This window comes from Chiloscyllium plagiosum, unplaced genomic scaffold (genome assembly GCF_037043375.1).
Source record: "Chiloscyllium plagiosum isolate Xiang-an unplaced genomic scaffold, Cpla_swu_hap1 HiC_scaffold_43, whole genome shotgun sequence".
In the NCBI taxonomy this organism is placed as follows: domain Eukaryota; kingdom Metazoa; phylum Chordata; class Chondrichthyes; order Orectolobiformes; family Hemiscylliidae; genus Chiloscyllium; species Chiloscyllium plagiosum.
Window position 1 is genome coordinate 18681491 of NW_028270181.1, and position 16929 is coordinate 18698419.

The following is a 16929-nucleotide window of genomic DNA, read 5'->3' on the forward strand; positions in this document are numbered from 1 at the left end:
TAAGAAGTCTTTACTGAGAGAGATGATGGCATGAGGGAGAAAACCTGCACAGTGCTAAGGAACTCTTTATTCTTTCATAGGGTATGAACATTGCTCACAAAGTCCACATTTTGTTGCCCCTCTGAGTTGCTTGGCCTTTTCAGGGGACAGTTAAAAGTTAGCCACATTACTCGGTGCATCTGGAGTCACATGTAGCCAGGCTGGGTAAGGCCATCAGATTTCCTTCCCCAAAGGGCATTAACGAACCAGGTGCATTTTTATGAAGGTGGTTTCATGATCACCTTTTAGGTTTTTAATTCCAGATTTTAGCCATACAGGTAAGGATGGCAAATTTTCCTTCCCTAAAAGGCACATGTGAACCAATGGATTTTTATGACAATTGACAATGGTTTCAAAGTCATTTTTAAAATAAAAATCCAGATTTATTTAATTGAATTCAAATTCCATCCTCTGTCCTGATGAGATTTGAACCCTTGTCCTTAGAGCATTAGTCTGGCTCTCTGGATTACTGTACAATATCATTGCTTCCCCAAGTATGTTAATATTAAAGCAGCATACAGAATCTATAAGAGAAAAAGCCTTGCCTTTACCATCTGGGTTCTAAGCAGACCATACATTGGATAAACTGGCATCAGTGGTTCAGATATTGTAATTCTTAACGCATCGATAAAGTGGCAGATAAAGAAAAGGTCAATGTATTGTTGTATTTGATCAAAGGTAGTACTGATGCTACTGTCATCAGAAGGAACCACAACAGTGTTTAATTACAAATATTTGACTCCTATTTCAGTTTGTGAAGAAATATAGACCATTACAGACCAGGCAAAGATTAATTGGCTCAACCAGGAGTCAGTGGAAACTATTTTTTTTGTTTTATAAATGATGTATACCTGATGTTTAAATGAAACTTGAAAGAAGAATTCATACAGACCTGCATCATAATAGGGTATAGGGTGAAGCCCTTGTAGATTTTTGTTTTTGGAAAAACAGAGTCTTAAAGATGACCTTAGCCCAGGCAGTGCAGGTCACCAGATAGGTTAAACTCCTTGTCAGATGGGACAGAGTTTCCCTGCATCAGTGCAGACTCTGCCTCGGTTAACCAGTGCACTAATGCCTTAAGGAAGACAAATACCACAAGAGGAGAGGTCTCTGCTCTTGCCATTGCTTCTTGTCTGACTTCAAGCACAGCTGAATGCCACATATTCAGAAAATTGGCATGCTACCTCAAAAATGGCATAGCAACAATAGGCGATTTCAATCCACAGCCAGGAAGCTTTAAATGAGACCAACCACACTGCAACTGTCCAAGAAGTAGCCGCTACTGAGGACCAAGAGGCATTCTTAGTGGGAGATTTTTTTTTAAAACAAAGATAAAATGCTATCCCAGAGAAAATGATCCATTTTGATCCAACATGGATCATCCCCATTATTAAATGTTCAGAAATTGTTAATCAACAGAAAAATCAAACCAACGGCTGAGATTGAGTCTCATTATAGTCATACTTAAGGCTTCTTTCTGCAAAGAGAAAGCAGAGTGAACTATAGAGCTCTTAGATAGGGAGAATGCCTTGACAAAGCTTAAAGTTGAATCTCAAAAGAAGCTTGAAATAATTAAAGTTCAACAAGAATTTGAGGTACCTTATAAAGTCTGCTGGCCTAAAAGCTGTTAGTAGTCACAATGCAATCAAGCCTTGGAGACTGATAAAGGGAAGATAACAGAAATTTTCTAAGAAAACAGTAAAGGAACACTAGTGTTCTCACAATTTGACATAACAGAGGGTGACCCCTCTGCCCACCCTCATGGCTTTTATAGCCTTAAAGTCAACTTAATGTCAACTCATGGCACCTACAGGCTACCTTTTCCCTGATACCTACAATGCCCAGTATACATCATATTCAGGTCTCAGGACTCCGGCTGTGATTAAACAAAGTTCTACTTGAAACCATTAATGGGACTATGAAATGAAATATGCCCCATAATGAGAATGAAAGGTTGTAAAATCAGTCATGGAGTATTAATTCTGTAAATGATAACTCTCAAACTTATGTTAACAGAGTGAAACAGCAAGCACTGATATTTATTAAAAGGTTTTGTCAAAAACACTTAAAATAAAACAAGTTTAAAATATGTTGACATTCTTTTTCTGACAGACCCAAATGAGCTTTATGTTCACCATGAGTATGTGATTTTTAAAGACATTTGTACCTAATTTTAAAATAATTCCAAAGGGCACCTTACTTATCCCAAATGTGTGGACTACTTCCAAAATGGTATTTTATTTCTCAAAAGGGGTACCCAACCTCTCCAAAGGAAGTTAGCAGCTTTAGACAGTTTCTAGTAAATCATTAGTGCACAAATTATGTTTTGGACATCCCACAAATAGACACCAGACCTTATTGTTGGAAATGACGCCCATTCTCTCACACCACCACAACAGGTGCTATGTTCTAGGATTGCGGAGGGAGTGGGGGGGGGGGGGGGGGGGGGGGGGGGTTTGAGGTACGCCACCAAGGCCATTCCTGCAAGGATGGAGAAGCTATTGTCTTTAAGAAAATTTAGGTCTAAATCAGTTTGAGGCCCCTCAGCATTGTTGACTAGTGTAATAAAATGCCCTGAGGAACTTCAGAGTAGTGTTATCAGTTAAAATTTAACAGAATCCCTTAAAGCATTTAGGACAGATAACCAAGAGCTTGGTCAAACGGCTATCTGCTGAGACCAATTTAAAATGTCAGAGGGGAGGCAGCTAGAACATACCTATCAATGGCTCCAAAAACAAAGTTGTTTTTACTTACTTGCTCCGGCAAGCTTCATAACCATTTCTAAATGCTTTGCAATGAACGTATTTGTCTCCTCTCATATTCTGTTGAAAGCAGTCATCATGTGCCACCATAGCACCTGTACAGAGAATATCAGAGAACCTATTATTTTCTCCCGAGTTTAATCAATGCCTCTCTGAAAATAAATATAACAGATAGTACCTACTGATGTGTATGTAAAACAGAAAATACGTGAACATTAAAATGATAGGCATAAAGGTAACATTCTGTTATATAATTTGGGAATTATCTCCATTTTAAGAGTATCGACATCAGGTTGTATGGTGTCCTCAATCGAGGTTGCTGCTGAGGTGGACGTATCTTGCTCACATTGGGATGCATTGGTTTCTCACCATTTTATGTCAATGCCATACTTTGTCCAGTTGCAGACTAATTATATGTGAGGGCGACAGCCAATGGATTCCAATGCTGTAGGGAAAGTGTAGAGAAAGCATGGGGCTTCCTCAGTATTTCCCGTGAAGCTACAAAGCTGGAGCAAATTCATATATTCTAAAAGCTGGATATTCATATATTCTAAAAGCTGGATATTCTATATTTCTGCAGAGTGTGACTTAGCAATATACCAAATTCATCACTTCAACTTTCCTACAACATCATTTGAATTCTCTTAACAGGTTTTAGTGTATTCAGTCACACCAGAGACACCCAGATATGTAGATGAGGAAAAAAAGAATAGTCCCAGTGATCTGTGGGCACTCATCAGGAAAGGACTGATATAGTCCAAAAAAGGTGGTCAGGAGAGTGCCCTGAACATTCTCCTTCAAATGATGAAAGGTTTTGATAGTGGGGGGGGGGGGGGGTAGAATGGTTCCTTTTGTGGGAAGAGCATGAACAAAATTTATCAATAAAGATAAAGATAGTTACCAGGAAATCCAGCAGGATTTCACAAGAAACCACATCACCTGAAAGTGGCAAGAATGTGGAATCTGCTACATGGGGAGTGGTTGAAGCAAAACAGAATAATGTAATTAAAGAAATTTCAGAGGAATGAGGGAGAATCGATTATTACAACGGATGAATTAAATGAGGGAAGATGGGAGATTGTTGAACCCAGAATAAACACTGAATGGTGTGTGTCACATGGCTTGTTCCCCTTTGCTGTATATGCCTTGTAATCCCTTTTAATTCTATTCAGCAACATTCAAGGCCCTTCAGTTTTATTAATTGTGAGCATTCATTTTTCTTTTTGAATTGGTCTTTGTAGTTTTCAGAAGGTAGTCATCTTCCCACTTCTCACTATTATTAGCATGATGATTCAATTATATAGCATTGATAATTTACTTTGCAAATTTCAAATGTTAATATCAAATGGGATGTACTGAATAATATGGTGCAATATGGCAAACCTGGCAAGAGGAAAAGCATGGTTGTGGAGCTTCACAATGGAAAAAAAACTTCGCAAATTAATTTTAGTCCTCAACTTGTCCTTAAACAAGCAGATTGCATTCTCAAGTGAATTATAAATTACACCATTATGTTAAAAAGCAGTGGGTTGAACTGTATTGTACCAACTTCATTAAGCATTGGTTTCTCACACAGAATTTAATTCTGTGTGTTTAGCTGAAGAAGTTATTATAAAATAAGAAAACCATATTAAATGATGAAAAATACTCTTTAAAAATATTAAAGGCTTGATCATTTCCTTATTGGAATCTGTAATTCGATGATTTAAAATAAGAACACGTGCAACCACATGACTTGATGCACCTCAAGTTTATAACAGCCAAGTTGAAGACTCTGCTATTGAGATCCAGAGCAGGGTATTCCACAAACTGAAGCTGTCTGAAAAAATGACTTGATATGTATCTATTTCAAAAGCTAAAACATGAAAATGCTAATAGGAATAGAGACTAGTTAATTTTAATTGGAGTGGAAGAATCTAGACATGAGACAGTTCACATTTTGGTGATTAAGTGAGTGAATTCTTTGTAGAAAGTACCTGTTCCCCATAGAGTAATGCAATGCTGCTGATGAGTAGGGCATTGTCCATTGTAGCAGTAACCGTTTCCATTGCTGCAGGGAGAACCATTCATTTTGAAGGCATCTTCTGAACATTCAGCACTCTCACCATTGCAGTAGTCAGGTAGATCGCAATCATTTTGTGCGGCCCTACATAATTGTCCTGCTGATTTAATCTGAATTTTAAAAAAATATGACCTGAAGTAACAATTCCCAAAATGACAGAGTAAAATAATTGAAGATGATAAATGAGGTGTGGTCAGCACAGAATACAGATCACAAAACCTGAAAGCTCTGACTTGCAAATGATTCACATAAACATGGACCAGATAACAGAGTAAAGTGGTTTATCTTGTACCAAAAGTGGGTCTTCATTCATAACAACAAAACTGCAGTCTACCAATACTCAACTCGGGTTTCTTTGTTCCTTAATATTAGTGGATGGAAAGACATCAAAGAATAACTTTAATGCATTTGCTTTCTTTATTGCCTGATTTTTCTGTTTCGTGAAATATTTTACATTTGCCAATATACAAATAAATAAAAACATGAGCATTACAATTGCATCATTTGTGCCCTGAATATCATTGCAAACTCTTAGTGATATTGGTTGAAGAGTCAAATCTAAACTACACAGAGGATACACAATTGTGCCATGCAATCTTTAACAGCCACCTGACCAAGCAAAAGGAATCATGAGTTAACCGTTCATCAGGATCAAGGATTCCCCAACTCCCTCAATGTGGCAGAGCCAGTCTGGGTTACAACATCAAATGCATGGACTGTGATTTACAAAAGATAAATAGTGGCCACTGGCATTTGTACCTTGCAATTCTGGCAGCAAGCTCCAGCAGCACACTCCGCTCCCTCCTTGAATTTGCAGGTTGTAGCATTACAACAAGGATTGGTGCATTCCTACAAGGTCGAACACCAATCAGTATTAATTTCAATTATTAATTTTAACAAACTTCAACAAGTCCTTAAACTATTACTGTACTTTCAAACAATGAACACTATTACTATATGACACTTCAAATCAGAAATCATTGGAAAACAACAGGTAGAGCAAAATTTAAAAGTAAATAAGAAATAATTCAGCAGTACTTCCAAATGGATTGTAAAATGATCACCATAATGGCATCGATATGGAGCTCAATTACTCAAAGACATTGGCATCAAAATATACCATCTGAACTTTCTGTGAGCCACATGCTATTTTGTCAAGGGACTAATTCCTTCAATTTTACAAAAAGCAGGAAACAGGCTGGTCATGAATCAACAGCTTACTTTTACTGCGCCTGATTATCTTTCCACCAAAGCCCTTGTAACAAAGAAGTCAAACTCATTTTGGAGACATGGATATCCTGATCTCACTTTGATATTGCAACAGTTTTAACATAGTTTCTATGTTAAAACACACCAAGCTGCTAATTTCCTAATGAGGCAGCTTCACACAGCTGGCATTCACTTCCACAGTACTTACAAAATTTATCTATCTATTTTCACAGAAAAAATAAAGAAATACAAAGTATCATTGAAACACACAATTATATGATTTATAAAGGCTAATCTTCTGGATGGATATTCCCACTGCAGAATCTCAACAACCAGGAGCAAACAACCTATTGAAAGTCTACCAATACTCAACTCAGGTTTCTTTGTTCCTTAATATTAGTGGATGGAAAGTAGGGAATAAGAGCCAGTGATTTCCTCAGCATCACTCCTTGAGAGCAGTTTTCCGATCAGCTGCATGCACGCTGAAGATGAGCCCTTTATTCCCGCAATATTCAATAGATTTCTCAATCTATAGTACAGTAGTTGACATATGGGACACTCGGACAAGAATAATAATCTGGAAATGATGAATCATTAAGCAGGGGAAGTGGGTGGCAGTGAGAGAAAATTAGCTCAGGATAACCACAAGTTCATTTGCACTTGGATTGGACATGTGTTTATACATGCCATTATTTCAAACTGAACAGGAACCTGACAGCAGCAATAAATACTCCTTTATACAGTTTTTCTATCAATTCTTACACACTACCAAGTAACTGGTAAGAACTTGTAGGAAACTGCAGTTGCAGATCTCTGTAGTTGGGCTAACATTCTATTCTGGGAGTTGTTCAGTTTAGCTTAATTAAGAACACCAAAAGCTCTTCCCTGATTAAATGAAGCAGTAACTTGACATTATCTAGAGTCATAGTCAAATGGCAGGGAAACAGACCCTTTGGTCCAACCAGTCCATGCTGAACATAATCCCAAACTAAACTAGTCCCACCTGCCTGCACTTGGTCCATATCACACCAAACATTTCCTATTCACATACTTATCAAAGTGTATTTTAAAATGCTGTAACCGTGTGTGCATCCACCACTTCCTCAGAGACTTACTCATGCTACATGCTGTGTAAAAAAAATTGCCCCCTGTGTCTTTTTAAAATCTCTCTCCTCTCACCTTAAAAATGTGCCTCCTTGTCTTGAAGTCCCCCATCCTTGGAAGAAGACACCTACCACTAACCCTTTGTGATTTTATAAACCTCAATGGTCACCTCTTAACTTTCTATGCTCTAGTGAAAAAAAAAGAGTCCCAATCTCTCTTTATAAATCAAATCTTCTGTACCCGAGAACATCCTGTTAAATCTTCTGAATCCTCTCCAGCTTGATAATACCCTTCCTACAACAGGGCGACCAGAACTGCTCACAGTACTCCAGATGGTCAGGGTGAATTTTTAATTTCTTGCCTCATGTATATTCTTGACATGGTCCTTCCTGTCCTTAAGCATACTACAGATTGGTTGCAGAAACCTGCTCTCCCCTTCTGATAAAAGCATAATACCATTCACCACACTTTAAAATTGTACTGCTTATCTATGTAATATGAGACACTTCATTGAGAGCATGGTTTCATATCCTGCTCCTAGTTCTACAGCAATGATGCTCTGAAACTGGCATCATAGTTTGACTCATTGTCCAATTTGAGTTCCCTCAGAGTGCCAAACTTCTGGTAGGCACTGTATGAACAAAACTGCCCCTCACATGCCATTGTGTTATGTTGGCTTGCCAATGATGGGCCATTGTATCTTTTAGGTTGCCGGAGCCTGGTTCACAGAAACATTAACCTACTGTTGTATAAAACAGAGAGTGGATAGTTTAAATGTCATTTTACTATAATACATAAATCTTCCAGACAAGTACTGAATTTACGTATTACCTCAACAGTACCACAGTCACATTCCTCTCCATGCTCAAGGAACTGGTTCCCACATGCTGGATTTCCATACAATTCATCTGCTCTGGGACTGTTCAAAAGGCAGTCTGTCATCCTAGTTGCCAAGAAGTGCTGCAGCTCCTGATGGCTGCAACTGCTGAAGCTTTCAGGCAACACTGGCCTGAAAACAAATAAAGATGAGAACAGTCAAATGAGATCAAGTCTAGATTCACATTACATGCAAACATGTAAAATGGCATTAGATAAAATTTGGATTGTCACAAAATTGGAGCTTTCAGACTGGGAATGTGAAAACAGAGTTGAGATTTTTGCTTCCAAGGGTATAATTGCATTCGAAACGGTTCAGAGAAGGTTGCCATGATCCATGCCTGGGATGAAAGACTTAGCTCTAGGAAGAGAGCAGTTTTACCCATTTCAGTTTAGAAGGAGAGGTGGTGATCTTATTGAAAGATCATGTCGCAACTTGACAGGGTGGATTCCGAGATTATGTTTCTCTGTTCTTGTTGAAGGGATCAGAACAAGAAGTTTGAGAATAAGAGGTTTTGCTTTGAAGACTGAAATGGGGAGAAATGTTTTCTACCAGAGAGTTTCTAATGTGTTGAATTATCTTCCCCAGAAAGCATTTAATCATGGCTGGGTCGGGTAGATTTTTGATAGACAAGAAGATCAAGGCCTATGCAGATGGGAAATTTGAGTTAAGGGTCAACCAGAACATTACTGAAGGGCACAGCGGCTGAAAAGGACAAATGGCCAACTCTTACCCTTCAAACTGGCCAATGAATGGAAAAGTTTCCTGTAATGCTATGCTCACAGCCTACAACACTGACTCCTGCTCCAAAGTCTCCTGTTGCTGTTAATTAATGTGCTATTATGCCAATATAATTGGGGCTCTCTCCTTGTTAAGGTTGCAGTTCAAAAACAAAATCCATTTAAATTTAGCTAATAAAAATAGTCTACGTAGAATTTGAAAATATGTCAAACATCATCATTACAATGGAACACACCCATGGTTGATGATAGTGATAGAAATAATTACTTAAATTTATTACAGCTCTTTAAAAAGGTAGCACAGGATACATAAAGGCAAACAGTGGCTGTAATATACTTAGATTTCCAAAAGGCATTCAATAAGGCACCACACATTAATAAGTGTAGATGGTGTTGGAGGCAGTAATATTAACATGGATAGAGCATTGAATGGTGGAGCAGATTTGAAGGGCCAAATGGCCAACTTCAGATCTTACAGCTTACGGACTTAAGGATTATCCTATTGAAGAGCACAAAACTCTACCAACATTTTCACCACACAGAAAAATTAAAAACTTGAAATCAAACTTAGTTTCTTTTAAATATTTAATCAAATAACATTACGCCAGGAGCAAATGTTCTTGTTTGGGCTTGTTGCATACAGTTCTGGTCATACCCGGTTTTCTCTGCCATGATACAGCCACCATTGCTTTCCCTTGAGCCAGAGCAACGACAATATGATGTGTGGTCTTCATCGTGAGACATGCCGAAATTGTGACCCATCTCATGTGCAATTGTGGACGCCAAGCCTAATGGGTTTGAACTGTGGTCCTGCATATAATGAACAGAATTGTTACAACTCTTACCATCACAACTACAAGTCCAAGCCACAATTCTTGATTAAGCTTAGAAGCATTATGGCATTGAATGACTTCTGTTATGAAAATACATGGACACAAAGCAATGACTGAAAATGATGGCATAGTTGAAACTGTTTAACTCCAAAAGAAAGAATAGGACAGAGACAGGCAATTGGGCCCAACAGGTTTATTTATATTTGCATTGTGTACAAACTTGCTTCTACCATTATCAACAGAGGCTTCTATTCTGCTCTCCTTCTTACCAAACTTGCTCTTAAATGTTTCTTTGATAATCACTGTAGCCACTCCAAGTAGTAGCAAATTTTACATTCCAACCATTCACTGCAAAAAGCTCTTCAAATTTATTTGTGACTATCATATATTTATGACCCCCACAAACCTGATACTGTAATTCCATCAGCTAACTTGTGATGTTTTATCACTGTAAAGATAAACACAAAAGGTTTAAAAACAAGTTGCCCTAGTTCTACTGCATCACAAGGCTGCACACTCATGAGCAAGAGTGAGAGATAGTGGTGGGTTAATCTAAGGGTCACCACACGCCTTAGACTAGGAGGGAGGTGGAGAGAAGAATCCTTCGTGGTGACCTCAGCCAGTATGGGAATTGAACTCACATTGTTGGTGTTACTCTAGATCACAAACCAACAATCGAGCCAACTGAGCTAACTAACCCTTAATCATAATTCTATTGCTCAGGCAGTCATATAAATTCACTTGGAGTTTAATTTCTTCAGTTGGACAATTAAATGGAAAATAATGAAAATAAGGAGATCCACAGCATGGAAGTGAAAAACTGGCATCTGCAATTTTAAGAGATTTGAATGTTCTTCCTGTTGGTTGTTTGCATCAATAACACTACCACTAAAAATGAAAGCTGTAGACTTTCATTTTTAGAAGGATTTTTATTAAATTCAAATATTTTGTAATTCTATAAATTATGCTTTTAAATTACGAGTTTTGAAAATGGGGGAGCTTTCATTTTTTGTAATTGTAGAAAGTGCCATGAAGGTAACTTACCTCATTTACTCCACCAGACAGAGAGGTGCACATTGCAGATTTTGTTGCCAATCCAACAGTTGTTCCTTCAAAACCTTTTCCACTGAAAGGATAGATATTTAATGGTAGCTTTGAAATTTCCCTTGCAAATATTAATGGCATTATGATAATGACAGTCATTTTGATCATACAAAAGAAACTTCAGACACATTCCTGGAAACATGGAGAGAAAAGATTTGAAGGGATAGGGGCCAAAAGCAGGCATATTTTAGTTTAGGAAATCTCGTCAGCATGGTGAGGTTGGGCCAAAGGGCCTATTTCCGTGCTGCATGACTAACTGCTAAATCAGCACCGACATAACTAAAGCTGCAGAGCCCCTCACTACATACACAATCAAAAACCAGAGATTGTTCATGCTAGATCAATATAGGGCCATAACTGTTTTATGATCCGTCTTTGGGAGGTGGATAAAACAGTACTCATTACCCATCCCTTGTTGTCCTCTCTCCTGTTGCAATGCTTGTGGTAATGCTGTTCCTACAATGATATTAGTAAGGGAATTATAGAATATGAGTTGGCAATGAAAAAGGGTTGGAGAAGTATGTCCAAATCAGGGTGCTGTGTCTTGGTGAGGAGATGGAAGTGATAATATTCCCATGACATTGATGTTCTTTTCCTTCTCAACAGTGAAGGAGGTGCTGTTGAAATTAATTTAAGTTATTTCCTTGAATCCCATAGATCAAACGTAATGGAAGGAGTGTATAAAAATGAACCCGATGACAGGGGTGCCAATGAAAAGAACAGCCTTATCCTGGAATGCATCAAAATTCTTGATGGTTGAGAAGTTGCATCTATCCAAATAAGTGTTTCCTATTCCATTAACGTCAACTTCTAGACTGTGGTAGGCTTTGAAGAGTCATGAGGTATACCATTTTATTTGAAATTTTCATCAGTGAACGGGCTCCTGGCATCATGACAGGGGCAGGAGGAGGGTTGGATTCATTGATGAAGCAATCAACAAAAGTTGGACAGAAGACACTTCCCAAGTCCCGTAAAATATTATTTAGGTATGACATGAAAAAGCATCTATTGCTTAAAGAGTTATAATGTGGGCTCTTATTAAATCACATGGAAATAATCAAAAATGCAATACATTTCTGAAAGGATCTCAGTATAGCCCCTTCTGTAAAAACTAATCTAATCTTTAGACCAAAGCAGATAGTACACTGTTCATAGTACACTAACAACCATGGCTTTTGGATTTTGGGGTTTATTTTCAAAACTACATACGTGACAAACTGTGCATTATCATGCCTCTTCTTTAACAGGAGCTCCTTCCTACGCCATTTGAGAAAGTTGTCAAGAGTGATATCAGGATTTGAGCTGACAGCAATTTTGTCTGAATAGGTCCACACTTCCATTCCGACCAGTGCTACACGAATATTCAATGATCTGTACAACTAATGGGGAAAAAAAAGTGAAGAAAAAAGCAGAACAACAAACTGCAATATAAAGAATTAAATATTTGTTAAAAATATTCTAAGATTATTTGGAGTGGCAATCATTTTACTGGGTTGAAAAGGATATCTAATTCATATAAACTCTTGCAGCTAAAAAAAAATAATTTCATTGGTCATTTTCAATCCTTGTCAAATCAAATGCTCCACATTACCTTTGTCTAGCTTTTCTTTTGCTATTTATAAGAATAGTTTGTCTTTGTGAAATTTGTTAGCATATTTGACCTTTTGATATTAATCTATATTCTTGTCACATTTAAAATGGTTTTGTTAGTTCCAGTGAAGAGTCCCACTTATAATAATGATTTCCTTATTTTTTTAAAAGACACAGTCAGAGAAACACATAGACAGAGACAGATAGACAGATCAAGTGCATCTTTTATTTATCTTTCCACCAACATTTTCTTCAAGCTGTGCAGTCGCTTAGAGAACCATGTATGCCAATCAGCACGTGGATGTATTGACCTCTTGTTCTAGAGGCTGAAGTAGGACAAGGACCTGAGAGATCTGTGCAATAGCAGGAAAAATTGAAGCGAATGTAACTTGCCACACCCCGTAAAATAACGTGATTATTACCTTGTCTACATGATTCACTACTTCCATCATACGCTGTCGAATTGTGAGGAGGTCTCTGAATTTTTTATACTGAAATAAAATAAAAAGTGACCTCAACAGACCATCAACCAAAATGTTTTCCAGAAACCTACTTAAAAGAAAAAAAATCTCGTCACGTTCCCTTGATACAAAAATCACTACATTTATTTCGCAAGCACTGTACAGTCTCAACTTGATTATTGTTTCCTCTCACTACTTAATTCAAATATTTACTGACATGATGGATGTGTCTGTGGCTTCAAACTTGGATGATATCTGCCAGCACCAAGGTCCACACTGATGGGGAAACAGGACAAAGTGAACCCACCTTAAAGGAACAGGTTTAATTTATTACAATTATACTCTTCAACAATCGAGTAGGGCTGTTGTGCTGCAGTAGTAATGCCCTTGCCTCTGAGGCAGAAGGCCTGGATTCAAGTCTTACCTGCTCCAGGGGTGTGTAACAACATTGCTGAATAAGTTGATCAGAAAATATCTCAATAATTTAGTGACAAGGATTTTTCACACAACTACAGGACTGTAGGAAACAATCAACCCTATGACTCAAATGACATTTTTCAGAGATTTGTAAAATCACATGATTATTAATAGTTTTCAAAAAAGCTTGAAAGATTTTATAACTACACTAACTTTCAAGCTCCTGGGGAGTTTTGAAGAATGTGAATCACATGGGTCCAGGAGAAATATAATACAATGTGTAAAACTTCAAAATCTAATGTCAGAACAATCATTTGGAAACATAGCTATCCTTTGAAATCGATGCTGAAAGATTTTGCGAGTTAATAAAACTCAAGGCAACTTGTGAAAAAGTATCTTGATTAAGATTTACCTCAGCATTGTCAACAACTAAGTAAAGTTCCACATATCGGGTGCTTTGTGAAGCCTTTGCAGATCTCTAAACAAAAAGGGGAAAATTAGGCAATCTGAATGCAGTTTATAACATGAAAAGAAAATCAACATTTTCTCATATATCCAAATGTTTTGCTCATCATAAAAGTATCACAAACATGCATATAGTTCACAGGAATGATATACCCTGCCAAGAGGTTGGTAAAGTGCTGCCATTTTAGGTCCATGGTCATAAAGTGTCAAGTTGCGTGTACTGCATGATCCCCGTTTCACTCTCAGATGCTCTTGTCTGTACAAAGCATGTTGCCCAGTTGGAGTTCTTTCCAAAGGTTCAATGAGGTAGACATTACTCCCAGCCATGAGCGCACCCCTGGAAAGCAACATTAATAAGCATATTGATCCCAACTCCATGAATGCTTACTTCAGTTTATTAAAGAATATTCAAATGTTACAAAAGTTAGATAGAGGAGAGAAGGTCCAGAAGGAACACATTTTATTCAAAACACTCTCATTTTTGTAATTAGAATTTTTTCCTGGATTTGAGGTACTTCGTTTTGCCAACCTAAAAGGTATATTGGGAATGTCAATTCTGAAACTGCACCCTGCAAGGAGCAAGGAAAACAACTTTAAATTGCCCCACAAAAATAGTTCTAGCTCGGTTTGACCATGCCCTACAATTACCATGAAATTTATTATTAGATGACTGCATAGTTCAGTTGGGTCTCAGTTGTTAACCAGAGGATTCAAGGTGACTGGCAAAAGAATCAAAGGGAGACGAGGAGAATTATTCTTAATGCAACTATTTACGATGACCTGTAATGATGAGTTGAATGTCCTCCTTTAACACGATTCTTTGAAATATACCATTTCTCTTCATAACAGAGACACAATAAATGCTTCTTCAATAAGACTTTTGTTGCTGTTTGAGCTTGAAATGTTAAAATTTGCATTAGTTTTGAGAACAGTTTTCTGATGAAAATTATTTTTGGTGTATTATACTTAAAAATCAAAAACATTTTGTACAGACATTAATTATTTAAAACCATTTTCTGGTTCCCCTCATCTAATTATAATGAACAGTAATAACTCTTGTGCTAGCTAATGTAAGATCATTTGCAAATCCTCCTCAGCATAGCTTAAATCCAAATGAATTATAATTCTTATTTTTGGTGGGTACGAATGAATTATTATTTCAGTCTTTCTTGAGCAGTTTTATTGTTCAATCTGCAGCTTTGTGAATGCTTCTTTTAAGACAATTTCTATTGTTCACTGTGAAACCATGTTGGCAAAGCTCCATAAATTGGCAGTCATTTCCTTGTGCCAATGTACTGTACCTTGTACAGACTGATCCATTACTCCCTTCTAGTCACCAGTTATGTCACTACTGTAACTCAGAGGCTGTCAAAACTACAGTATTTTCCAAAGTTTTAAAAAAGGCAAGTCACTTTACTCTTTAACTCAAGGCTTCCCTATCCATGTGCAAGCGTCAGTCGAGCTACACTGATTATAATTTAATTGTGACCATATCATTGGGAGACAAAGTTATTAATTAAATTTAGCTTCAACTGTTGGAGGTACATCTCATTGGACTTGGTCTGCTTACAAGGTGGAGCTTCTGAATGTTTGGACTTTTTTGTCTGGAAAGGGAGAACATCATTTAACTCACAAACTCAAGTGGGCCCAAACCTCAGCTTTCCATTTACATTTTTTAAAGCAATAAGGAAAGCCATTGATGTGCTGAACAAATATTCTGGTGTAATTTGGGTTCTTAGAGGAAAAAGCAGTAGGATAACTACCAATGAAAAAGGCAGTTTTATGTAGTAAGAGCATTACTCTATACCTGAGTCCAGTACAGGTGCTGATACTGACAGAGGAATCATTGATGCCTTCAATAACACCATGATAATTACAATGATCCTGCAAATTAAAATATTAACAGCATTATAAAATATTACATACTTTAATGTCAAATGTTCACTGCAATTAAATAAATGACAGAGGAATACCAGAGATTGTGGCGTGGCTACCACTTCAGTTCCATTTTCCAAGTAATGTGTTTCAGAATAATGATCGACCAGAAGACCCCTGTTAAAGCACAAAATAAATAAGTTGGAGTTTAAGGAATTTCAATAAGAGTGAGTGTTGCGGGAGCTCTCTGCATTCAAGCATCCTCACGATTTTGAAATCAGCCTCATTAGATTGATTTAGAGTAGTCGTCATTCTGTAAAATTCCACTTCCTTCCTGCTTGGCTTTGCCTAATCATCAGCTCTTCATCTACTCCTATGACTCCCATAACAGCTTCAAGCTTAGTGGTATCCTGCAAAATGAGTGCTGGCCCCTTCATTTAGTTATATTAAAATGAAGAAAGCCCATCAACCTAACAGACAAGTAGACAATACCAAAATCATGAAAGGTCTTTGATTCTAATTTTGAAGGTTTCATTCATTGTTCATCAGAATATGAATAGAAATGTGCTTAGGACTGTCCTCTAAATATAAAAGCTGCTGGCCTCTGATCTGGTCAAAGAACTATAATAAATAGTAACTCAGCACCAACAGTTTAGCAGAAGCAATGGTTACTAATTCATTAGGAGGGCCATAGACTTTGCAGTGTAGCCTTAAGCAATCACTGACATCAGTAACTGTCCACAGAACAGATCATATTTACACTTTGAGATATGACTTTTAAGAATGTTTACTACGTTTAGCCAACACTCTTCCATTTACATATTTATTGACAACTAGATATGTATTTCCCTTGGATCTACAGAATACCTTTAACATAAGGAATAAAATGATCAAACTGGCTTCACAGAGGCATAAAAAATGAACTGAGCTAGAAGAGATGTGAACAAAAGCTTGGGTGAAGAAGTGGGTTTTTGATGATGTCTTAAAAAGGATGAAAGAGAGGTGGAGAGATGTGGGAATTTCCAGAATGTGGAGCCTCAGCAGCTGAAGGCATGGCCCAGATCATGGATCACATCCTGGCACCACTTCACCAGGGGTGAGGTGAAGGAGTGTGAGATTTGAGAGAGGCCAGACTCAGAGAGACTGTGATGTTCAGACAGTGACACTGGATGTGGAAATGGGATCAGCAAATAATAGTGCCATTGAATGTATTATAAATTTGGAAGTTGATGGATCAGAAGTTAATGCTAATCAGGAATTAGGACGAGGGTAATAACTGAGGTGGTGTTGAGATGGACAATTTTACATGAGTTGAGGATTAGGAGCTACTCTGAATGGTTGTGAAATTAACAAATTTTTGCAAATGGGTTGATGGGATGGATAGAGGTGAG

General features: G+C 37.5%; 1 protein-coding gene across 2 annotated transcripts in view; it reads right to left on the bottom strand.

Annotated features, from left to right (window-relative positions):
- The window catches only part of adam8a (ADAM metallopeptidase domain 8a), a 47070-nt gene that overhangs the window by 20549 nt on the left and 9592 nt on the right, over nucleotides 1–16929 (bottom strand). For both annotated transcript variants that reach the window (XM_043678882.2, XM_043678880.2), the window contains exons 4-15: nucleotides 15637–15715; nucleotides 15471–15547; nucleotides 13817–14000; nucleotides 13611–13676; nucleotides 12743–12811; nucleotides 11940–12109; nucleotides 10671–10752; nucleotides 9449–9603; nucleotides 8008–8185; nucleotides 5623–5712; nucleotides 4778–4973; nucleotides 2794–2896 (exon numbers count right to left, since the gene is read on the bottom strand). In XM_043678882.2, the coding sequence (XP_043534817.2) occupies nucleotides 2794–2896; nucleotides 4778–4973; nucleotides 5623–5712; nucleotides 8008–8185; nucleotides 9449–9603; nucleotides 10671–10752; nucleotides 11940–12109; nucleotides 12743–12811; nucleotides 13611–13676; nucleotides 13817–14000; nucleotides 15471–15547; nucleotides 15637–15715 (1449 nt within the window). The remainder of the gene's footprint in view (nucleotides 1–2793; nucleotides 2897–4777; nucleotides 4974–5622; nucleotides 5713–8007; nucleotides 8186–9448; nucleotides 9604–10670; nucleotides 10753–11939; nucleotides 12110–12742; nucleotides 12812–13610; nucleotides 13677–13816; nucleotides 14001–15470; nucleotides 15548–15636; nucleotides 15716–16929) is intronic.